The sequence below is a fragment of the Falco punctatus genome (genome assembly GCF_963210335.1).
Source record: "Falco punctatus genome assembly, chromosome: 3".
Lineage (NCBI taxonomy): Eukaryota > Metazoa > Chordata > Aves > Falconiformes > Falconidae > Falco > Falco punctatus.
Genome location: NC_137582.1, coordinates 29,808,135 through 29,832,433, shown reverse-complemented (window position 1 = coordinate 29,832,433; position 24,299 = coordinate 29,808,135). Strand labels below are relative to the sequence as shown.

Genomic DNA, 24,299 nt, shown 5'->3' with positions numbered 1-24,299 from the left:
CCCGCAGGGGGTTCTGGGAAATGTAGTCCCTCGGGGGCGGCGGGGTGGGCGTGTGCGGCGCTGCGCCGCGCGCATGCGCGCTGCGGGGTTTCGGGCGGCCGCGTGTAGCCGGTGGGGGCCGCGCCGCGGGTGGCTGCGGAGCCGGGGTCCGCTCCCGTTCCCGCTTTGGCCGCGGCTGCACCGCCAGCCTTTCCCCGGCTCTCCTCCGCTGCGGAGAGGCTTGGCAGCCCTCGCCGGGCGCGCTCAGGCCCGCCTAGGGACGGGTTGCTGTGAGCCTCCTCTCCCCGCGCCCCCCGGGCCCTGCCGGAGATGTCTGGGGCGCGGGAGAAGAAGCGGGCCAAGAAGATGAGGAACCAGCCAGCCAGCGTCACCCTTCCCGCAGAGCCGGGACCCTTCCCCGGCGGCGGCGGGGGCAGAGCCTGCCCACCTCCAGGTACGGCTGGGGAGGGGGTTCCCCCTACCCAGGGACGGGGTGGGTGACAGCCGAGGGGGTGCACCCCCCCGGGGCTGGGTCCTGTCCCCTCCCCGGGGCTGGGTCGTGTCCCCCCCCCCCCCCCCCCCCGGGGCTGAGTCCCCCCCCCGTCCCCCCCGTCCCCCCCCCGGGCTGGGTGCCATCCCCCCTTCCCCTCGGGGTGGGTGTCCCTGTCTCCTCAGCCCCGGGGCCTCGTCCCCAGCCGTTGGGTGCTTTAGCCCTGGTTCTGCCCTGCATCTCGTCAGCGTGCGCTTCTCTGCAATCACCCCTTTGATTCCACGACAAATCCCTACCCACCCGCTGGGGTTTCTAGTCTTAAAATTAATTTAGGCGTTTTACCACATCCAGTGATCTCTCTTCTCTTTCTGTCAGACCTAGGAGCCCCAGGAGGAGCTGGTTTAGCCTGCTGGCCCTATGATAAATGTGCTGGTTTTCCATCCGATCAGCATGCCCAGCCAATTTGCCTTCTGGGGCTTGTGGCTTCTGTATCTATAGGAGAGTATTGGCAGGAGGCAGCAAGGCGCTCCCCTAAAATGGCAGTGTTGCTAGGTCATTGCTGGAGCATTTTGTACGCAGGTGACCTTTAAGACTGAAAGAATCCATCAACCTGTATGCCAGATGCTTTTTTCATTGACCTGCATCTTGTGTGCTACAGGCGGACTTTGATTTCACACCCCCCCAGCCTCTCCCCAGTTTCATTTTTTTATTTTGTTACCTATGTTATTTCTGGGGGGAAAATAAAAGCATACATAAGAGCAGGGCCTGTTACTGTGAGGCCTTCAGAAGCTGACAAATTGCATCTTTGTGGTTGAACAAAAAAATGCTTAAGTGTCACTGTGTGTTTAGGTGATTGAAGAGTTCCTAGGCAGACAGAATGACGTAGCAAATTATAGACAGCCCTGTCTGAAGATTTTGGAATATCATTACCAGAGTACTGCCAGATTAAACACATTTTTTCTACCTTTATTTGTAACAAGGAACTTCTAAGATTACATGGTTATGCTTTTCTGTCCTGTTAAATAGCATGCATTTTCATCCATATAACATTCTTTTGTAGTGTCAGTATCTCGGTTTTATAGGGCTGTTTCATAGGAAAGAAAAAAAGTATACATAGGAGTTAGAAAACAATGGATTTACATAGTACCTGAAATAATTTAATTTTTCTTTAGGTATTAAGTCAGTCACTGTCTTTTGAAACTCTTCCATCTTCTGATTAAAATGTTTAGCTCCTCCATTCTTAGGCAAACTTGATAGTGAAAGAGTGTGTTTGTGGTATGAATTAATTGCTGTCCAGTTACCCTTGCACAATTGAGTTGGGCTGTAGGTCTACACAGATTTGCTTACTGAGGCAGCATCCATCCCTCTCTCCCAGCTATTTCCTTCTCACCTTTACCTCGCTGTCCGGACAGCGCTCCTCTCAGCCATGTGGAGAACCCAGATCAGAGAGTTATTCCGTGTAAAAACTATTTTTTCATCTGAATTAGTGCAGTTCTGCATGATGTGTGGTTGCGTCAAGGCTGCAACAGCATTGCTGCTGAACATAACACTTAAGCTTTATGCTTATTTGAAATGGAAAAAGGAAGTTTTTTGCCATTTTAAATTCACATCAATTGATGCTGCAGGAGGTAGATCTGCTCCTGGCTGTTCCTCATGCCAATGGTAGCATTTTTGGGACAATGGGATAGGCTTGTTTAAGAAGCTCATCAACCTGAAAACTGATTTTTTTTTAATCTGTTGCCCCATTTCTCTGGACACACAGGTTGATTTTTACTAGAGAAGCTCCCTGAACTGTATGGCCTCATGTTCCCTCAAGCACTCATCATGATGCAGGTGGAGTGGTGGGAGTGGCTGGCTGGGCCCTTTCTAGTCCAGTTGTCCAGCAGGAGCTGCCTGAGAACTGTATCTGAAGTTGTACTAGAAACCCTAAGGAAGACTGAACTGAATAGGTTGAATATAAACAGATCTTTAAGTATGGAGTTGTAGGCCCTCTTAAACTTGAAGTATTGTTAGGTGCTTATCACTCTTGAAAAGTATTCCTATACCTTAGGAAGCTTACTGTAGACTTTATTTCAATTTTGTATTTTATTTTATTTCAATTTCAACTGTAGACTAATTTCAATATTGATTTAAATGCTTGTACCAGAAAAGTAACTTACTACACCAACATACATGTATCATGCTTAACTTATTTATTGCTGTAACAGAAATACATGTAAGTGAGACAAGAATACATTTGCTTAGGGGGAAAAAATCAAGGGGCAAGAGGGAAAAATACAAACTTTTCTTGTTTAGTGCTAAAATTCTGACTAGACAGTAGTAAAAATCACTACTGATATTGCATAGACTTTATTTATTTATTTATTTATTGCATAGACAAAGATTTTAGTCAGATCTTTCCTGTTGGATCTGATGGAGTATTGAAGACAAAGTCTGGATTGGATACCATTTTCAGAATGTACAAAAGTTATTTAGTCTACTGTAGGCTTGCTGCAGGACAGTGCAAAAATTTTATTTCTTCATATAAAAAAGAACTTAATTCTTCTGATTACTTTTGCAGGTATATATATAGGTGTGTATATATATATATATATATATATATATAAAAAAGAGGAGGAATGTGCAATGCAATCTTACGAGGAAAAACTGTGGTTAGTTATCAGTTACTCAGACTGCTTTGCATTTCTATTAACTCTTTTTATCTCTAAACCCTGCAGGAGATGTTTGTTCAGAGCAGCAGTATCATCAGCAGAAATTTTTGAATCAGTCATCTGGGCCTTCTTACAGGAAAGACCAATATTTTGCAAAAGGACAAAACAGAGGAGAGAGAGGCAGAGGAAGAGGGGGATGGCAAGGAGGACGTCAGAGTATTTCTGAGGAAATGCCAAAATACATAACAGGTTAGCATATAAGAAAAAGGTCATGATTTTTATGTCCTGGGCAACTTGCAGGTGATTGTTTGCTGTCTGTCTTTGTTTTTGTTCAGGAGCAAAAATTAGAACTGATGCTATGTTCTTCTGTTTTTCGTAATTTTCTCCAAAATATAGTAGTAGTTGTATGCTGGAATGAATGACCAGCTGTTGTTTAATGAGTCCTTTCAGACCTCTGGGTTGAAAAGTTGTATTTAATTGTAATGAGGAATGTGCATTTTGGTTTCTCTTTGCCAGCAAAATGAGAACTGACAGCCATCTGCTTTTAATACAGCTAGTGAAACTGTTTTTCCCCGTGATGTGAGCTAAAGACAACTTTTCATCTAACAGAACATTTATTTAGGAGAGCAGATTAGCCTTCCAAAGTGTGGTGTTACTGTGATAGTAGATACTCTTCCATAAGCAGAAAACAAGACCAACCTCTGGATTTTATTTGATCATTTTAAAACAGTCTGTAATATGATTACTGCTTCCCTTTTTTTCCATGCAGATTTTTTTTCAGCTCTCTGAATACCATCTGAAAAGATCGCTGCTCTAATTTCATCAAGAAGTACTTAATGCTAATAGTTTTATTTGCATTAATTTTGCATTATTTGCGTAAATTGTTGGTTATATCATGGCTTTTGAATTCATTCATGTATAAGTATTTGCTTCACCATATCTGTAAGCTTCAGAATATCTAAATAATTGAATTTTCTTTAATAATAGTATACAGTATTTACTTTTATCTCAAAAACTTATGAGACCAATGTACTAGGAATACTCTACTGGAATTCAGTAATTTACGTGCAGTGTTCCCCTTTGATTTTTGCAGTTTGTCATGCTCTAATGCAGTTCTTTTCATTCCAGTTTCTACCTTTGCTCAAGCTCGTGCTGCTGAGATCAATGCCATGTTGAAAGCAGTTGCACAGAAGTCTTCAAACTCTCTAGTTTTCCAGACTCTACCTAGGCACATGCGAAGGCGAGCTATGAGTCACAATATTAAACGCCTACCCAGACGGCTCCAAGAGATTGCCAGGAAAGAGGTATAAGTGCGTTTTATAGTATTTGATAAACTATATAGTGAGCATAGCTAAGGCATAGTGTTCAGCTGTACATTTATTAATGTTCAGACCTGAGTTTATCTGCAAAACTTCCCTACAGGTTCTCAAACTTTGACTGACATTTGGATTCAAAATGCAGGAACACCTCAGTTTTAGATGGTAGCTCAAGTAGATGTCACTAACACTTGGATTTGTGCTTATTGGATGTCTTAAGAAGTTATTAGAGTAGTGATCATAAAAGGGTCCACTGCAGGAGGGGTTTATTGTCAGCTCTTCCTTGGTGAGCTTACAAAGGACACCCTAAGGATTTTTTTATGTTTTATAGTCCCTGTTTATTTCTACCACTTCTCTTCACAAAAAGACGAATCAAACATGGAGACAGTTGATCCTTCCTCTCTAGCCATGCACTCACCCATAATAATTCAGACCTTAACTGGGTATTTATCAAGAATTTGGTCAAGACATCACCACAGTCCTTTCTTGTTCGCTTTCTACACGTTGTAGAACCCTTAGAGTCCTACCCGACAGTCTGAGAGTCCATACTGCTTCTGTACCAGCTCAAATCTCGTGGTGTTCCTAATGTCATATTCATTTGATCATGTGGATATATTGATGTTGGGCAAAACCTTCACACAGGAAGCAGCAGATCTTACTGTTCACTAGTAGGTTTCTGAATGTGTGGGGATTTTGGTTTACCTATGGGTTCCAGTAAAACCTTGATGCACTTGTGTGGATGGGGCTTGTGTATAAAGTTCCAGAATGTTAGTTAGCCTCAAGAATTATGGAGAACTAACATCAGAATAAAGTATAACTTAATGCTAGTGCTTCCTGTATGCTTATATATGTCAGCATTTTTCTTCTACAGAAGTTTGTCCTTTTGAGGTTTACTTCGATATCCTCTCTTTTAAAAACAGGCAGAGAAAGCTGTACATCAGAAAAAAGAACAGTCAAAGACTAAATGCCGCAAAGCTAGAAGGCGCCACATAAATCTGGTAGCAGAGTTTAATCGCAGGCAAAGAAAGAATATTTGGCTGGAGACCCATATTTGGCATGCAAAGAGATTTCATATGGCAAAGAAATGGGGATACTGTTTGGGAAATAGCCCTACGGAGAAGAGCTACAGGGCTTGTTACCGCGCCATGGCAAAACACTGCCTTCTTCAGGTACCAGTCTATTTTCTTTGTTATTTTTACATCAGTTTTCTTTGTTATTTTGCCAAGGTGCAGTAATCAACTATTCGGTTATAAGGAATATTTCCGTCTCTTTGAAGTACTTTTGTGTCAGCTGTTAGTAACTGCTAAGTACGAAAGGAGTGATTTCATAACTGTGATGAAGGGTGGTGAGTATCAGAGGGAAGGAGATGAACCATTAAAAGAGTTTTATGGTAACTATGACTGAAATACGACAGTTTCAGTCTTCTCAAGAGCTAAGAGGTGAAGAGAATCCCTGCATCGTCTTCATGAGCAGGATGCTAGTGAAGACAGGGGCTTTGTTCCATGTCCTTCTTGGTCTGTTGGTTTGAGAGGCAGGTTGGCTGTCAAATGAGAGGAATGCCTGACAGCTCTTCTATAACTAGAGATTTTAAGTTAAAAAAGAAAACTCATTTCTCTTTGAGATGAATTTTAGTGAATAAAAAATGAGTATTTTGGGGTAAATTGTGAAGCTCTGTCTGGTCCTTCCTTGCCAGGGTCACTTTCAGGAGTTATTCTCACTTTACCGCTATCCTGTTGTTTCAGGACCTATCATATTATTGTTGCCTGGAGTTGACTGGTAAAGAGAATGAGCTTCTGAAGCCACTTGCTCGAATATGTAGCATTGAGACAGGTAAGATTTATGTAGTTCAAAATTAAGTTAAGATACTGAATAGACTAAAGGATGACCCATCTTCTTCCTTTTTTTAATACCCAGCCAATCTCAATAGTAGTAACAGTTGATACTGGGCTGTGGTTTTTCGTTGAAAAACATAACTAAAATGTCTCATACTAGGACCAGACATTCTGATTTTCAGTTGCTTGTTAATAAACTAATTGTGATACAGGATTAGCAGAATTAATTTATTTTTTTTCTTTTAAGCAGGAGATTTTTTTGTTTTTCAATAAGTATCTTCTTCTTTAGGATTAACATTTGAAGAGGCTAGTTGTCTATCTGGAAGATTTGAGGGTTCCCTGAATCTTTACCAAGCAGATCGTTATCCTGAGGGTATGCTTGGTCCTGTTACATTCATTTGGAAACCCAGGGATGGGTCTGAAAACAGGCAGTTGTGGATCTGGGTACATCCAGCTCTCAAACAGGTATTTTTTTCTGTATAGTTTAACTCTGATTTCTTTAAAAATGTACAATACATAATACTGAAGATACCTTCTGAAAAGTGTGGAAGAGCTGGGTATGATACATGGCTTTAGGAACTGGAAGTTGGAAGACTGTTTCCACTCTAACAATATTTATATTCTACAGCTTGTTTTTATAAAGCTTGTACAGAAGGTGCATGCCTCTGAGATTTTTTTAGTGTTTGAGCTTGTTAAATGTTTTCTAGTGTCACTTGCTTAAGGATACATTTGTAATATGTTGTTGCTTGATTCGCATCCTTCCTACTGGCACACCCAACAGGTTAAGTTTAGTCTCATCACAGATAATCCTGATCTGGTACTTAGCTATGAACTTTAAAAATATAAAAATAAAAAAAAAAAGTAAAATTTTGGGTAGTAGCAATTTTTCTTACATTAATTTGAGCGAGAATAAATTCTTAGCAACATTCAGTATTACTTTCAGCTCTTGCTAGCCAGCCCTGGACTCCAGCAGAATGAAGTTTATTCCCTTAAATTCATATAGGAAAATAAAATAGTAGAGTGTAATTCTTAAAACTGTATTTAAGCTTTGCAATGCACTGCTTATTATCGTAATCCAAACTTTTCATGTTTCTTAAGGACATATTGAGAGAGTTAAAAACAATATTTCAGTGTTCAGAGCCTGAGGAAATCTATATTCCTGAGCCTGTTACAACATCAATTCAAGAGCAAAAACAAACGGATATTGTTCCGAGCCTTGGCAAGAAAAGGAAGATGGAGGATAAAGAAGGAGAAAAAGCTGTGCCAGTGAAAAAAATAATTGGTGATGGCACTAGAGATGCATTCCAGTCCTACTCTTGGATCTCACAGACTACTGGCATTGTGATCAGGTTTGTTTACAGTAGAGTCAGAAACCATGACCCTTAACCACTTAATATAGCTGAATTCTCGCTTAGCAGTACTGGGGAAAAATATTGTATGTTGTATGATTGCAAATTCACCTGAAATTTTCTTCTGTTTCAGTGACAGAACCATGGAGATTCTCAGATATCGGCTGATTGGCCCATTATCACACTCTGTCCTTACAGAGACCTTGAAAGCTGCTTCTCTCCAAACAGTAAGGAAATTGGCAGTTTGGATATTACTGTAATTTTGATAAGGTTTCTAGAATGTGCAAGCTTTTTGTTGCTAGGAGTTATAAACTATCTGGCCTTCCTTATTATAAAGTCTAACCTATGTATTTCTACTCTGTTAGCTTCTCTATATTGAACCTCTTGACTAATGCTAATCTCGAGAAGAACCCCTATCTGGATTTTAAGCCAGGATAGGAAGAAAATAGAAACAATGGTGCTGTTGAGTAGGGCTGTGTAGTTTGTGCTGTAGTGACGTATTCTGCTGAGAGGTCCAGAATAATTTATATTCTCTTTGACAAACCATAGGTCATATCTCTAAGCAAAGGGCTAGAGCACCTAGAGCTAAAGGACGAGACATGTAAGGTATAGAAAACTTCTGCATTTTCAGTCAAATGTGCAGTTTCTCTAGGATTTAGTATTTTGTCCACCTCTTGACAGGTAGCATCACTGTGATTTTAAGGGGTTTTTTTTTTGTTACTTGCACCAAAGATGACGAGGCCATGAAATCTCTGGCTTTTTGTAGGAAATAATTAATGACAGAATTAGGAAGCATTGTGGATTGCTTTGTTGATTTTTGGAACACAGGTTAAACTGAACAGCTTATTGGGGATTACTGTAAAGTGGAGTATAGGAATAGACCGCATCAGGAAAAAAAATTTTGGTTTGAAACTTGAAGAGGAAGAAAGCAAACATAGTGGTTAAGGCAAAATGAGAGTGAATTCATACTGGTAGCAAATACTGAATAACCACTTGAGTTTAATTAGTTGTGTTGTTTTCCAGGAGATGGCAGATTCAGAGACAGGACTGAATAACTGGTGGGTAGAAAACTGCAAGGACTCTGAAAAAGTATCGCTTCATCAATGTCAAAGTGCTATCTTTGAGCTATTAGAAGGTATTTGGGCATATGGGTGCTATGGGAGGAAAGGGAAACTCTTAAACTGTAGTAGTCAAAACTGGCATACTAATAAGTTGACTTCAGTTTGGAAATGCTTATTTTTTCTTGATCAAGAGAGTGATGCCGTTGAGCATGTGCTTAGGTAATTACTGTGGCACATCAAAGACTCAGGAGGTGTTACATTAAGTTTTTTAAAGGGAATTTTAATCCTCTGTATAGTCCAAACTCTCAATGTATAAACTGAATCTTGTTTCTTATCTTCATGAACTTAGATTTGAGATTGCTGGAGGGATACAGTCTGAGATACACTCACACTCTCTCCCCCCGTACACACCAAATTAAGGCAATAAGTTGTACCATACCTCCACAGATAAAATGGTAGGCTCCTACCCAAAGTAAAAGTGTTACACCTTGCTTTATATTTTTGTTTCTAATAAATAGTTGTTTATTTGCCTGAGTTGTAAAATACCATAAAGTTAACAACATCTTCTCACTTTCTAGCGCTGAAGCAGGTAAGGAGCTGGCTTTGGTAGATCTCACACTGTACTTGAGCTATCCAATGTGAGGCAGTTAAGTAGAGATGAGGTAAAACTTCAAAAACGTTTTTCAATTTCATTTCTTTAGAAGACAACTGTAAGACAAAGGTTGGTTGTTCTTTAAGAGATGGCTTTTTAAGATATTTACCAAATGCAAAGAATGAATTGAGTATGTAAGTTGTGAGAGTGATCTCCCTTCTATGCTAAGCACAAATGTAATTGCAAACTAAGTCTTACACTGTTATTGTTGTCTTTTGTTATTGGACACTTAACAAGCATTGGTGAGTTTTCAAAGCACGTTAATTTGAGTACTCTGGATTGCTTCTCTGGCTTATAGTGGTATCACATCCTGCAGGCAAAAATGCACAAAATGGTGCAGAAAAGATCACAACTTAATTGGTAGTTTCATGGCAATGTTCATCTGTGTATTTTTAAAGGGATAAGTTCACCATCAGAAATGCCACCAGGTACAATACTGGGCCTCACTGTTGGAGATCCTCGAGTCAATTTGCCAAAAAAGAAGACAAAAGCTGTGCCAGACTTTGAAAAATATCAAGGTAAAATGCCTTGCTTATATTATGCTTCTCCTGGAACTGCCAAAGGCAAGAGATGCAGTTGCTCTCAACACTTTTTTTTTTTTTTTTTTCATTTACTGTCATCTCCTGATTGTGTCTTGCTGTTTTCCTCTACAGTTTGCTTTCAGAATGTCTCCTTCCCCTTTCCACAGCCCCTGGCAGAACAGAAACAGCTTAAAAGTTGCATAGGTTTTAGAACTGCAATTTTGAGGGAGGGACATGCACCAAAGCTGGTCTTGTGCTCAGTGGAAGCCTCTGTCTGACCATACAGATGATCCAGGTTCGAATCCTGGCAAGGCCAACCAGGTGCTAAAAGCTACTTCGTAAGTTTCTGTTTGGTGTTCAGGCTTCCTGATGCTGTTCCTGGTTTATAGCCCTACAAGGATGAAAGTTGCGGTTCCACTGGAAAAAACTACCATCTCAAGATTAGCGTTTCAGGTGGCCAAGATGCTGGTTATGTTAAGAATGAAAAATGCATGACTTCTGAAACTTTCATTTCAGTGCTGACTTAGACAATGTTTCAGTGCAAAATTCAAAATCAGTTGGATGTGAATGTCCTTGAAAAATATGCAAGAGTATATGCAGTATATATGCAGTAGGGTTTGGAAGCGCCTACACAGCACTGTACGCAGTTAGGTTGACTGGACACAGACTGCTTCACCTAATAGGAGAAACATAATAGCCAGTTAGCAAACAGTAGCAAATAGGACAAGTTGAAGGTTCCAGACACTTGAAAATACTTCATTTCCTTGATAGTGTGTTTGCAAGACACTAGAATAATCTAGCCTTACCTTTTTGCTTAAGTCATGTTGAACACCTATTTCAGTTACTGTCTTTCAGCTCTGCACAACTCTGTGTTACTTGGATTTTCTTACGTTCTCCTATCTACCCTCTGTATCTAGACAGCCTTTCTCTCCTGTAAATTAGTTCTGCTCAGCTAACTTTATCATCATTAATGTTCCTGTTGGAAGTGCTGCAGCATACATGACCTCTACTTTGGTTCCTTTCTGCTGAGAAGTAAGGTGAGCTATGTAGCACTTGTTTACAGATACGGGTTTGAGTTGGTAGAGGACTTAGCAACTACAAGCAGTAATTGAGCTCCCTTCATTCTGCTTGTCATGTCTGTGAAGATGTGTTCAAGAAAGCAAGATCAGCGGAAGGCATCTAGGCATTGGAAATGTCTCGTAGTAGTTTCTCTCCCACTGCCAGAGCTGGTTATCCCTCAGGAAAGAGGGCCATGGTGAAGAGGTAATGATGTAAGAGAGGAAGTCAAGGGGAAGAAAATACCTATGCCTGTGTTCCTTTAGCTGGCTAGAAATGGCCTTTTGAGGTCTTTCTGCTTGGTGTTACCCTTCACTTGCAAAAATCTAAACCACAAACTTTCAGAACATCTGGTGTTGCTTTCTGGTTCCTTTCTGAGCGTTGGGTTTTTTTTTGTTTTTTCATCATGAAGTTAAAACTCTGTGTCCTCTCTGACTTTTATTCAAGAGAGAGAGAAGGTTCTTGCTCAGCTAGCAAGAAAAGGTAAACTGTGATACCTTCTAATTTAGGTTCTGCTAAAGAACTTGATGTTACAACAGTACTAAATAAGTTGAGTAGGCAGAAAGATGAAAGAAGACAGAGAATACATCTGTCTTCTAGTAGAAAATCAAAAGGACATCATGGTAAGGGAGTAGAAGCAGTTAAAGAGAGAACAGGAGGGACTAATGGTTCAGCAGGGCTGCTGTTTTCTACTTTGCCCACTTGAGTGACTTTCTAATGCTGTCTAGGAAGAGTTACAGGATCATTCACAGTCTCCTGCATACTCATTACAAGTGCAGTGGGGGAATCCTGTGACTTGGTAGCTCATCTCTCCAACCTGAGGAACTCAAGACTGAGGTCTGACACATTCCTGTCTCCATTGTTGAGTATTCTTAGGTGTTAGTTGGAAAGGGAGGTGTCATGGTTTAACTCTGGCTGGTGACTAAGCACCATGCAGCCGCTTGCTCACTCCCCCCATGGTGGGGTGGGAGAGAGGATTGGAAGAGTAAAAGTGAGAAAATGGGTGGGTTGAGATAAAGACAGTTTAATAGGTAAAGCAAAAGCCGCACATGCAAGCAAAGCAAAACAAGGAATGCATTCACCACTTGCCATGGGCAGGCAGGTGTTCAGCCATCCCCAGGAGAGCAGGGCTCTATCACGCATAACAGTTACTCGGGCAGACAAACGCCATCACTCTGAACGTCCCCTACTTCCTTCTTCCCCTAGCTTATATATACTCAGCATGACATATGGTATGGAATATCCCTTTGACTAGTTTAGTCAGCTGTCCTGGTTCTGTCCTCCTAATTTCTTGTGCCATTCCAGCCTTCTCACTGGCTGGGCCTCAGAAACTGAAAAGTCCTTGACTTAATATAAACATCGCCCAGCAACAACCAAAACCATCAGTGTGCCATCAGCGTTGTATTCCCACCAAATCCCAAACACAGCACGGCACCAGCTACTGAGAAGAAAATTAACTCTGTCCCAGCTGAAACCAGGACAGGAGGCTATTGTTACTCTCCAAAGACTGTTGTTCTTAACCTGATTTTATAGTTGACTGTGACAGCTACTGCCTGTGCTGTATCTCTGCCTTAATAGGCCACCTTGCTCAAGTAGTTAAAAGCAGAGAAGTTACTTTTTTTTTTTAAATACTTCTAGAAATTCAACCCATGTTAGATTATTAAGCTCAGATGCTTTTATAATTTTCTAGTTGGGGAAAACATTCAAGTGCATTTAATTATCAGTGGTTTTGAAAGAAAAAGTAAAATTCCATATGTGTAAATAAAAGGAAGCCTAGACACAACGAGTTATTGTGCAGAATGCATTTTATGTCTAATCTGTTCTCTTTATGCAAGCATTATACTTTCTTTCCACTATTTGCTGTTTCAGGACCCATTGTAAGGTCTTCCTGTATTCTGTCAGCTTAGTTTTTGTAATCTTGGAGTGTAGGGTCTTGTTGCATATTTTACTGCCTCTATACACCACTTCGATTTATTGCTTTTTCCTATAAGCCTCCTTGATTGCCTGGAAGGCTTGCAGGAGTTAAAAAAAATCAGTTAACTATCTGAAGAACATTTTGAAGGCTGCTCAGTGCAAAAGAATCACCTCTGAAGAAGTCTGTAAGCCACAAGTGGCTAGGAACTGGCAGAGTGAGGAAACGCAATGCTACATGCTGATTCTAGCGTTGTATGCTTCCCCAGGAGCTGTTATTGGCCACATTTGAAGACAGATTACTGACATAGCCAACAAGAATCTGATCAGAAGCAACGTGTTCCCAAAGATTATTCTGGTTTGATTTAGTGTTTTAGCCAGCATTTTTCCAATCAGTTCTGTCCTCTCATTTTACTGGTTCGTTTGCCAAGGGTAACCCAGGAATGGAGACTGTCCTTCAGTTTTGTGAAGGGCCATTTGTTTAACCAAAAAAGGAAGGAATTTAATCATGGCATATAGTATACATCACTACAGCAATAGTATTACCAAGATTTCCGCAGTAACACCCACCCAATAAGAACACTTCTCTAAGATCTGTAATTCCATTTGTGTGGTATTAATTTGCCCCTTCTGTAAGAATAAACCTTTTTACAAGCCATAGAACTACAAAAACTTTCTGAGCCTTGGTTTTGATATAACATTACTCAGATGTCGTCATACAGTGAGATGATCTTTATTTAAGAAATGTTAGTAATCATTCATTTGCCTTAATGACGTGTTGACTGAGCAATAAAAAGGAACTTTTGCTGTTTTCCCACACTTTTTCTACCTTTTTGCTTCCTAGACATTCAAATACTACTAGGATTAGTATTAGTAAGATTGAAATGGCACTGTGTATGTTAGTAGATTCTATATGTGCTTTAGCCTCTCTTGTTCTTTAATGTTGTATGAAAGCTAACTGATTTTCTTAGGAAATCTTTACTAACTTAAAGATGCATGTTTGTCAAATGAGTGAATAGTTTAGGTAAGTTACAGCCACGTCTTTGCTTGTGGATTGTCATACATGCAGTGTGTGAAATGGTACGCATCTGTCCTTATCCCTTCTTTTTTTCCAAATGCTGTTCTAAGATATGCCTGTGTAGTTTTTTTCCCTGTAACATACTAACAAATGAAATGTAATATCAGCCTCTTCCAGTTACTCTCACTCTGAATGCATATATGCATGTGTACAAGCCATGTGTTACAGACACGTGCTGATGAGATTTAATCAAAGAACTGTCCTCATTTCTTCAGGCTGGGGGATAGAAAGTTTGTGAATAAATTACTTTTCACTGCCTTCTCAGCAGGTTTATGCCTTCTGGAAGTAAAGACTCCCAAGAAGCAGTCAGTGCTTGCATGACTGCAAATTAGTTCTATTCTTTCCTCCATTTTAAAGTACACTTTCAACATTTTGATGTGCTTTTCCTGTCTTCTATGGGAGAATGCAAATTCCACTGCTTTAAAAACTACTCAACATGGAATATGGTGGAGCTTTTAAACAATCAGTGTATGAGAAACATAGAAGGAAAATGTGTCATGAAAGATAAGTGAGCTCAAGTTCCTTCTGCAGACACGCAGCCTGAATCCTTGCCTGTGAACACACCTCTTGCATCAGTTGTCCTGGTACCACACGCCACTACACACATACGGGTCTGAACGAGCAGTGCTTACATTTCTAGTTTTTCTGCTATGCCCTCACAGAGGGAGGGAAAAATTTCAAATAGAAGAACTATTAGCTCTTAGGCCTGTCTTCTAAGACTGTTAAGATAATCAGCTACACAAATCAGAACAGCTTGAAATGGAACAAAACTTTCCTCTAGCTGCTTGTATTGTCTAAGCACCAGCCATTAACACCAGTAGAAATAGGTAATGTGCTGATTGTCCCTGAGCTTTGTGTGCTTAGTAATCCAACTCCCTATTTCCTATACTACCTCTAACATCTGCTATCATCAGCAACTTATTCATCAGTAGGGTTATTTTCCCAGCAATCTTGGTGGGCTGAAGAAAACAGAAGAGAGGTAAGAAATAAGAGAACTGGTATGAAGATATGGGATTATGAGTTGAGTTATAGTGTGCTTAGTAGAGAAATTTAATTCTCCAAGTTCAGTGAGGATCAAGGAGAAAGAACGTGCCAAGTGAGAGAAGTATATTTTAGGGTAGTGAGGGGGATATTGGATGTACTGTGGTGATGGAAAGAGGCTGACTTAAAGGGCTTTCTAAAGTGGAGGAAAAAAAAATATTAATGCCATTATATAATATAGAAATTGTAAAAAACTGCAAGAATATGACAAGGACAATCTGAACTGTGGTAATAGAAAGAAGTGGTAAAAAACAATCAGAGAAATTTACAATGAATAATTTACCATTGAAGGAATTAGAACATTTAAGTACTTTAACATAAAGGGATTCTGGTGTTCACAAATGCTTTCTGTATAGAAGATGGAAAAGTCACTTTCCTTAACCTTATGTTTGGTTGTAATTATGTGCCCTTCTGCCTTGGTTATCTGTAAGAGTCAGGAAGGAATTCCCCACCACCACTACATGGTTTTGTTGCTGTCTTTTTTTCCTCCTCCTTTTGAGGCATTGATACTTGCTGTATCTCCAGATAGAATGTGCTTTGCCTCTAGGAGTGTTGAGCTCTTAGTTTCTTGCTTGGGTTCCTGTCCTAAATCTTTGGTCTGAGAAGGAATTCTTCTAGCTGAATTGGCAGGGAATTGGCAAGGATTTCCTTTTTAGTTATATTGTTCTTGATTTGAAGGAATGCCACCCTAATCTGGTAATTTCTTTATAGTTTTTATGCCACCCTAATCTGGTAATTTCTTTATAGTTTTTCTCCCTCTCACATAAATGTAACTCATCAGCAAGAATGTATAGCAAGTATCAGCTTAATAGCACTGTCAAACTGTCGGGAGTGCTGCTGTATTTAAGATTTCTTTTGAAGTATTTTGCAACTCTTAGTAATGGGGACATATTGAAGATTATAGCTTTTAAATGAATAATTATTGCAATTATATTCAGCAGTACCTATTGTATTGTTAGTACTACTGAATAATTCCTATCTTCTGTGCTTAAAGTCTTTGTCAACTTTAACTGGAAAAATCAGCTGAATCTTCTTTTGATAGACGAAGTGATTTAAAAAACAAAACCCAACACATTATGTTCCTTTAATATGTAAGACTTATAGATCACAGAATTAACAGCAGTCCCTGTAAGTTTTAATCGCAGAACTATTAATCAGTTCACTGTATTGTTTATTAGTAAGAAATATTTCACTTAAAATATGGATCGGCATGCATTACGTACTGTACACAGAAGGCTTTTAATCGATAGATCACCAAAGGCTGATACGTTTTCTCTGCTTTGGTTAGATTGCAAACTGAAGATGAGAGAGATTTATTTCATACTTCAACAATCAGTGTTAAAGTGTTGCTTATCTTCAGTAATGCATGCAACTGTTGGTTTGTGTAGACATAAGCAAAGAATAGTCCCTTCCTTGAAGCACAGAGCCTGGAAAGATCTAGAGTGGGAAGCTAGTGCTAAATGAGTAGTTGCATGCTAGTCATATCCATAAAAATATTTCCTGTATGTACATTTCATAAAGGTCATCCTTGCTTCTCTTACAAGTTTACTTACAAAGCCTGAAATATATCAGTCTAATGCTGCTCTTTCTGATTTTTACCAAACCTGTTGAGCTGTGTGCTCTGCCTGAAAGGTCAAATGCCAGAATATTAAAGGTGGCTTGCTAAAGATGTAATTTACATTGCCAAACGTGATGTTATTTGTAATAAGAAATGTCTGTAAGAGAACACCATGTCAATGCTTCTAACACTAAGTCTTTCATATTTTGTATTTGGAAAACGTGATAGCAAAATACTCCAGAAGCAGTGATGCTTGTTAAGCTTTTAATAGTCTGTTTCCTTAGTTGTCTGCTCATTGTACTTACGGTAATGGAGTGGGTTTGGTAATTTGATTCTGAAGACACAAAAAATATTTGAATTTTGTTTGAAGGTTCTCTTCTTTTGTAGATAATGATAAAGTTAGGCAGCTGTACCTGGAGGGTGTACCTGTAGACTGTGCTCACAGCTTTATCTGGGACCAGGACATCTGTAAGAACGTCACTGAAAATAAAATCTCAGAGCAGGTAACTAAGAAGGTAGATTGCCATGAAGGAAATGGCTAATGGTCCATAGAGTCCATAGAACGGGACTCTTGAAACTTGTATAAATCCAAAAGCAGTAGTTTCCTAATGTCATAGTATCCAGCTGCTGAGTTGTTATTCTGTAGCCTTTGTGTAATGTTCTTGCACAACTATTCTTCACGATTCAATTAAAAGAAAACTTTTTTGGATTGTCTACGGGACTAAATAGCTGTATGTTTATTTGTCAGAAGGGTTTGGAATTGGATTTCCTACATCCCCTTGACTTGTGCAGCAGGTAAAAGGGATGAAGTGGCACAGAGAGGCTGTGGCCATTCACTCCTCAGTCATAGCCAGGATAATTCTGACAAAAGAATCACAGAAGTTGGAAGGGAATAAATCCCTCTGGTTCTGAACTGCAGCACACTCTGTTGTGGGTGTTCTGGGCAATAACCTGTAATTTGTAGGGAGCTTTAAATGTGCTGTTACAGGTTTGAAATCTCCTATCTTGACATTTCTGTTGACAATGGAGGAGCAACCCATAAAATGCATGGGTAAAAAGATGATTTAGTTGCAAGAGATGATAAACTTTCAGCACTATTGTAATAAAAAAGAGAAAATATTTTTATAGCAGAAACTTCTCTCTAATTATTCTTTATGAAAATTAGTTTTGTGCTCTTTCAAATAGGCTGATGTAGTGTAAAAAAGGCAGAGTATGTATAAAGTAGTACACTAGTGCAGTTTTTGTCTATGACAGTGTTCTTCGTGCTGTCATGAAAGGTAATGTTTACCATATGAAACACCTGATGCAGAAGGGATGTGTAAAGAGGCAGTCTGGTGGTCTATTTTTTTATAAATGTATTCTTAATGCGGTACAATGAGATAAAACAAGTGGTGATTGACAAAGCCTTGGAGCCAGCATGCTTTATATGAAACTGTTTTGTGACCAAATGTTCTTCTCATCTCCCTGGATGTAGTTCAGATTTTCTCCATGTATTGACAGACTGTCTGAAAGCACCTGTTCGGTCTAGTCTTGTGCACAAATCTCTAAATATCAAGTTGCGATACTTGTTTTTCCTCCTTCATCTGTGCTGTATATTTTTGTTCTGAATTTCAGTACCTGCTCTCCGTCAAGGTCTGTGCAAGTAAGAAGGGGAGAAAAAGGGTGCTTAATACCTTTTTTTTTAAAAAAAAAAACCCAAACAACAAACCAACACATTTTTCATGTCTTGATGAAGGTCATTTCAAACATGTAGCATGTTACTAGTATATTTTTCCTACTTATAAGCTTACCTCTTCTCTCTATCTTGGAATAGTATCTGGAAGAGGGAGAAATGATTACTAACTTATGGGAAATGTCTCCTCCTTCTCAGGATTTAAACCATATGAGAGCTCAATTACTGGTACCTGGATCACACCTTGATTTGGGTCCTTCTGAATCTAAGATTCCTATACTGTTGGTGCAGCAGCCAGGGAAAATGGCTGGAGAAGATCGACCAGGATGGGGGAGTGGCTGGGATATCTATCTCCCAAAGGGCTGGGGCATGGCTTTCTGGATTCCTTTTGTAAGTTTTTTTTCATTGCACATTGCAAATAAATATGACAAATCATATAATTTGGTTCAAAATAATAGCTTTTAGAGAGTGTACTTCACATTGTGTAACCAATGCGCAATTATAAGATCAAAATCTCACTTTAGAAGAGGGTGTATGAACTGGTTGATGACAGAGGCTCGGTCTTAAAATCTTAAAAATAGATAATAGCTTTCCCTGTCTTCTGTTGGGTGTAACTGTGCCCACAGGGCAGTCTAAAGCACGAAATCAGAGTGGGGAGTAAGGAGAGAAAACTGATGCTATAGCTCTTTGGTTTTGTGTTTCTACAGGCACATGCCTCTAAAGAGAAACCATTTGGTGCCTGCTGCTAATCCATTTCAAGCTTGGCTATCTCCACCACTCTGTCAACAAATTGATAGCTTCTGGTTTGGGAGAAAGCTTGAAACACAAAGTTTGAGTTAGGCTTGAACGTTCCTCCGGTGCTGTTTGGAGCATCTGGCTGTGGATGTTTAGATGGCAGTTTTAATGTTTTTTTGCAGTTTAAATTTATGCTTTTGAGTGTGCAGGGGGATTAATTTCAGTGGTACCTAATATACAGTTAAAATAAATTGGGCAGTGACTTCTTTGAAGTAATACGGCATTCTTGGCAATGTACGAGAGCAGAGCCTGTGAAACTCTTTTCAGTTCTGTTGATGTTTTTTCAGAATTAAATATAAGAGCATGACTAACATTTTTGTTGAAAGGAGCATCTAGAACTCTGAAAACCATACTTAAGGTAATTGTTATGAAAGCTAAAGTGACAGATTTCCATTTTCTAAGGCAGTAGCTTCTGGAGCATTAATGTTTTGTTTCAGTTAGGAACCAGGAATCAGTACAAACACTGCTTTTTTGGGTTTTGGTTTTTATAACAGATATATCGAGGTGTACGAGTTGGTGGCTTGCAAGAGGCTTTAAAGCATTCTGAATATCAAAGAATACCTCACACTCCAAATGATTTCCCAGACTGCCAGGCAGGAATGCAGTTTGCCAAAGAACTGGAAACCAGTCTTCTTGAAAAATTCAAACGGTAATGTTAACTTAAAAATTGATTACAAGAAAGAAAAAAAATGGGTGCTGCTTAAAATACTCCCTTAATTACCTGTTGTGTTTCTTTAGACTTGGACTTTATTGAGATCTTTCACTAGTGTTTTAAATCCTAGTGTATAAAAAAGAAAAGAATCCTAGATATATTTAACAGAAAAGCTCTGCTAAATAAGGCATAGAAATTAACTAAAACCTATTCCCAGAGGTATGCTCAGTTATGAGGCTATAACAAGCGTATATGAAAATAAAATAAAGCTATTTCAAGCTCCCCTAGCAGTAAGTGAGGGAAGAAGTAGGAGAAGGCAGAGGCAGAATATCAATGTGTGTCCTAAATGTTAAAGAATAAAGTGAACAAAGAGGTATATTTCAGTGTCCAGCTTTTAAATACCGGGTATTCTGAAGTTTGCCTTCATTTTAACTGCAATAAACACAGAACTCTTAACCATGAGCATGAAGTAGCTGGAAGTGTCCTCTGCGCCAGCTGGTGTTGGTTCCCCTTCCTGCTAGGAGGGGCGTGTAGGAAAAGTTCAGAGGAAAAGGTGGTGGTGGCAGTCACAGTTGATAGAAATACCCAGCATGGCTGAAAGGATATGGTACTCGGGAATAGAGCAGTGTTGTCTAGAAGAATAACTAAACTTCTTGTTTGATGACATTACAAAGGGAATGCACAGTTAACTTTCTGTTCGAAGTACTTGGTTTTGAAAACAGAAAACATTATTAGACCAGCAGGACAAAGCAGACCACCTTTTGAAATGCTAAGGACTGAATAAAGGCCTATGAAACAAATATTCTTACCTACTTGATTTATCGTTTAGACGTCCACCGGCAAAAAGGGTAAATTATGTCAAGCTGGGCACTCTGTCCCCTTTCTTCTGTCCTTGGGGGCAGCTGACAAAGAACTGGGAAGGAAGAATGAAAGCTTCGGGAGAACTTTTACATCCTTCTTCCCCACACCCTGAGCGCTGTGCAACTGAAGGGCATAGCTTTTGTGACCCCGAAGCAGAAGTACTCAAAGAAGCGTCCCCTGAGACTGGTGAGGTAGAGACTATGGAAGTAACAAGCTCCGAAGGGGTGCTAAAGACAGAGGATGTTACAGGCACCCAAAACTTTGGTGAGAGAGATGAAACTATGACAAGTGACTTCATTGTTCTCAGGTATGTCAAAGCGATGCGTGCATGTGAGGTGTTACTTCTTTATTGGGAGTTACTGAATTGGGGAAGGCAAGAGCTCAGCCTTGATTATTAGGATGAGAGAACTATTTGATCCAAGTACAGTGAGGAGAATAAACAGATCAGATTTTGCTGTTGAGTGGAAGTGCTTCTACTGCGTTTTCCCAGCAAACTTTGTGACTAGATGAAGTAAATATCTTAAATGTAATGCATTTGAGTTCAGTGTGGTTTTGGAGTTGACATATACTTTGTTTGCTTCCAAGTGGATGGAGCTTTTAGAAGCTCATGTTTGTGATTTTAAAACTGTTGCTGTGTAAATCAGCTTGCATTCTCTTTTCTAATACAATATCACAGGTGGTTCTTGCACTGCTTAATAAGGTCTATAAAGAAAATAGAGAATCCTCTGCATTCCAGTGCAACACATGAGGGCAGCAACAGTGTGTGTTAAGTGCTTGAATGCAGTCTTTCATTTTTATGTGGTTGTCAGGGGAAGAAAACATTGGCAGTTCTGGGCTGCATTAATGACACTGAAGGTTTTAGAGCATTTGTGATTCAACAAATTTGGGGGGTTTATAACAAGTAATACCTCCTTCTGAAGAAATAGCCTTGTACATGAATTGCACTCGCCCGTGTGCTTTTTGTGCTACAAGTGATACAAATACTGGCTTGGAAGGTTACAAAAAGCCCCGGGGCTTTTTTTAATCGTGTTCTTGTAAATATGTGGGATGCTGGATTTCTGTTGTACTACTTGTTAATAACTATCCTTGATGTTTATTTGTAAAAAATTTTAATAGGAGTGAAAAACTACTAATGCAGTTATCAGCCTGGTGCTATCCCACTGCTGGAAAAGATCGGCGTGTCCGCCTTGTTTCTCGACTGGGACAGAAGGAAATGACTGAAGATGTCTTTATGCCAATCTTGATGAGCTATCCAAGGGCTCTCGTATGGGTCACCTTGTCTCTCTTGAGAAAGGGGAACCCTGAATTACATGCCATGATTTGCATCCCAACAGAAGATGACTTGCTGCATCTAAGCAAAGACAAACTCTTCTGTGGTCCTCAGGAACCCAAACATTGTGACATATTCAAGCACAAGGTACAGAAATTAAAAGAGGAGAAGAAGAAGAAAAAGGATAACAGGAAGGCTCTAGAAGGTGACCCTCTGAATGTTCCAGATAAAGAAACAACTGAGGAGCATGAAGACCTCATTCTTGGTCTTTGGTCAGATGCTCTTCCAGATGTTACTTCCCACTGCTCCAGAACTCTCTTGGGATATGTCACTCGAGGGGATTTTTCCTTGGCTGCGGGCTGTGGAGAAGCACTGGGGTTTGTTAGCTTGACAGGGTTGCTTTATATGTTACACAGGCAGCCAGCAGATAAAAAAGGACTTGTTTTGTTAAGAACTCCAGCATCTTTACAGTACAGGTTTGCAAGACTTAATATTGAGGTTTAAATATCATTGCAGCACAGTAGAACGCCAAAAATACCAAAGAATGCCTGTTTTGTCTTCTGTGGCCTTTCTGATATGTCTCAAATTTGAGGTGGTTCTGAGCCCAAACAACATCTTGAGGATTATGAAATAATTAAAAAGCTTTGTAGCATTATTCATGAAAATAACTAATGCATAAACAGACCTAGTATTACTTTTGATGTCTGCATTGCTAAGGATCTCTAACGGTAACGCATCCATTACCAGGGTCTGCTGTATCTGTAAAGAAGTATATGGTTAATTTTTCACCTCAGAGCAGTGGATGCTGTAACAATACACAGAAATTTTTGTATTGTCCTTTCAGAAATCTTTTGGTCAGATGGACTGTAAACTTTCCAGTGCACTTTCACACATAGGTAACCGCATGTGATCTGGACCCGTGTGTATGGCAATTGGCTTCTCACGATTCTTCGTGTCTGAATATGTGTGGCTGCAGTGGAACAGAGCTAAGTAGAGAAACTAGCACAGAAAGCAGAAGGGTACTTACTGTGGTGGAGCATCTCTGTGCTTAAATGAAATGCAAATAAAATATAGCCCAGCTACATAATCTTGAATTATAGCAACTGGAGCTCTTAAATTGGAAAGTATAGCAATCTCTCTCTGTAGTCTGAGAGAGAAAAATATTTTTGAAAGGTAATAATCCTTTCAGATGCAATTTGCTGCTGGTGGGTCAGCATACATTTTTTGTTAATAATAGGGGATATTTTGGTTTCTTAAAAATGAGATTATTTCTGTATGGAATGTGCTAGGATTGAAGGTTTCTTCATGTTGCAGTATGGTTTATGGATGTTGTTCAAACAGCCATAAAACTTGTAAAGTATGCTAGAGAGGTGAAGGGAGAAAAGTGTTTGATTTGACTGGGGCAGTGTGGGTTGGCTGGTCGGTTTTGGTGGTGTTTGGGTTTTTTTTTAATGGTAGCCTTAAGCTTCTAGCCATTCTTGAGTTAAGCAGCTTGAAAACGAATTTACAGTGATAAACAGTAGTTCAGTAGCAGTGTAATACAAATATATGCCAGTTGGTAAAATTACCCTGAAATTATCGTGTACAAATAAAATGTAATCTATTCTTGATTCAGGAGTCTACTGGCTAAGTTTGATTCTTTAAGACATTTAATATGGATTAGTTAATGGCTTTGTCTTCCGAAGTATCAGCCTGCAAATTAATTCCCTCATTCACAGTTTCGTTTGAAAATGTTTTAGGTTAATAGGTTCACATTGGTTGAAGTTGTTTGCTTGGAGGAAGGATTTAAATTTCTTACCCCCACAAATATTAAAGTTTAGGGCCATTGTGGGATTAATTATGGCACACATGCAGAAGGATGAATATCTCTGATCACAAGGGAAGTATTGGAAGTGGGGCTGGTTTTTGGTTTTTTTTTAAAGTCTTCAGAAGACCACTTTAAGAATTGTGTGCCAGTTCAGAGTTAGGCAGCATGTGGGACAGAAAGGTGCAGCCTCCAGCACAGCTTGGACCACATCTCCATGAGAAATGATGCCAAATGGCTCCAGCATCGCTCACCTTCGGTGCACCTGATAAAGCAATCATCGTTCCAGAAACATCCCGAGAAGCATCCGCACAAAAGCCGGCAGATGGCCCCAGAGGAAAAGCTTGGTGCTGCGCAGGGCTGGGATTCACAGCTCCTCGCCCTGTGGCTGCGAGTGCTGCAGCCTGTAGGTATGTGTGAATAAGGAGCCCCTTAAACATTGCAGCCTGGCTGCTCTGATCAAGTTCTCTCGTGGTAATAATCCTGGATTTAATGAACCATTTGAATTGTGAGCCCAATTGAAATATTTCTAGGGTCAGAGTTTCCAGAGCTGTGCTTCATGGGAAGAAAAGAGGGGAGGTGATGTTTATATGGCTTTCCCCCCACCCTCGCCTCCCTTATTTAAATACATATTTTCTTGCCTCACTAGACCTGGCTTGTATGTGAGAAAGAAAGAGGAGAAGCCCTCCACCCAAGCTATCATTTTTTCTTTTCTGCTTGTAGATCTTTTGTTCACTGAATTTTTCCCAG

At 39.8% G+C, this 24,299-nt stretch overlaps 1 protein-coding gene across 2 annotated transcripts; it reads left to right on the top strand.

The window, feature by feature from the left end:
• Positions 1 to 76: 76 nt before the first annotated feature.
• On the top strand, positions 77 to 23,355 carry POP1 (POP1 homolog, ribonuclease P/MRP subunit). 2 transcript variants are annotated; one of them, XM_080380117.1, is made up of 15 exons: positions 77 to 433; positions 3,187 to 3,369; positions 4,249 to 4,424; positions 5,357 to 5,605; positions 6,179 to 6,266; positions 6,558 to 6,733; positions 7,400 to 7,617; positions 7,751 to 7,844; positions 8,641 to 8,752; positions 9,729 to 9,848; positions 16,883 to 16,998; positions 18,366 to 18,557; positions 19,457 to 19,611; positions 20,444 to 20,782; positions 21,592 to 23,355. In XM_080380117.1, the coding sequence occupies exons 1-15, from the start codon at positions 310 to 312 to the stop codon at positions 22,247 to 22,249; spliced, it is 3,000 nt and encodes a 999-aa protein (XP_080236243.1). In that variant the 5' UTR covers positions 77 to 309; the 3' UTR covers positions 22,250 to 23,355. The 2 variants fall into 2 exon arrangements, with proteins under 2 accessions (XP_080236243.1, XP_080236242.1); XM_080380116.1 differs by having other exon boundaries at positions 7,367 to 7,617.
• Positions 23,356 to 24,299: the final 944 nt, after the last annotated feature.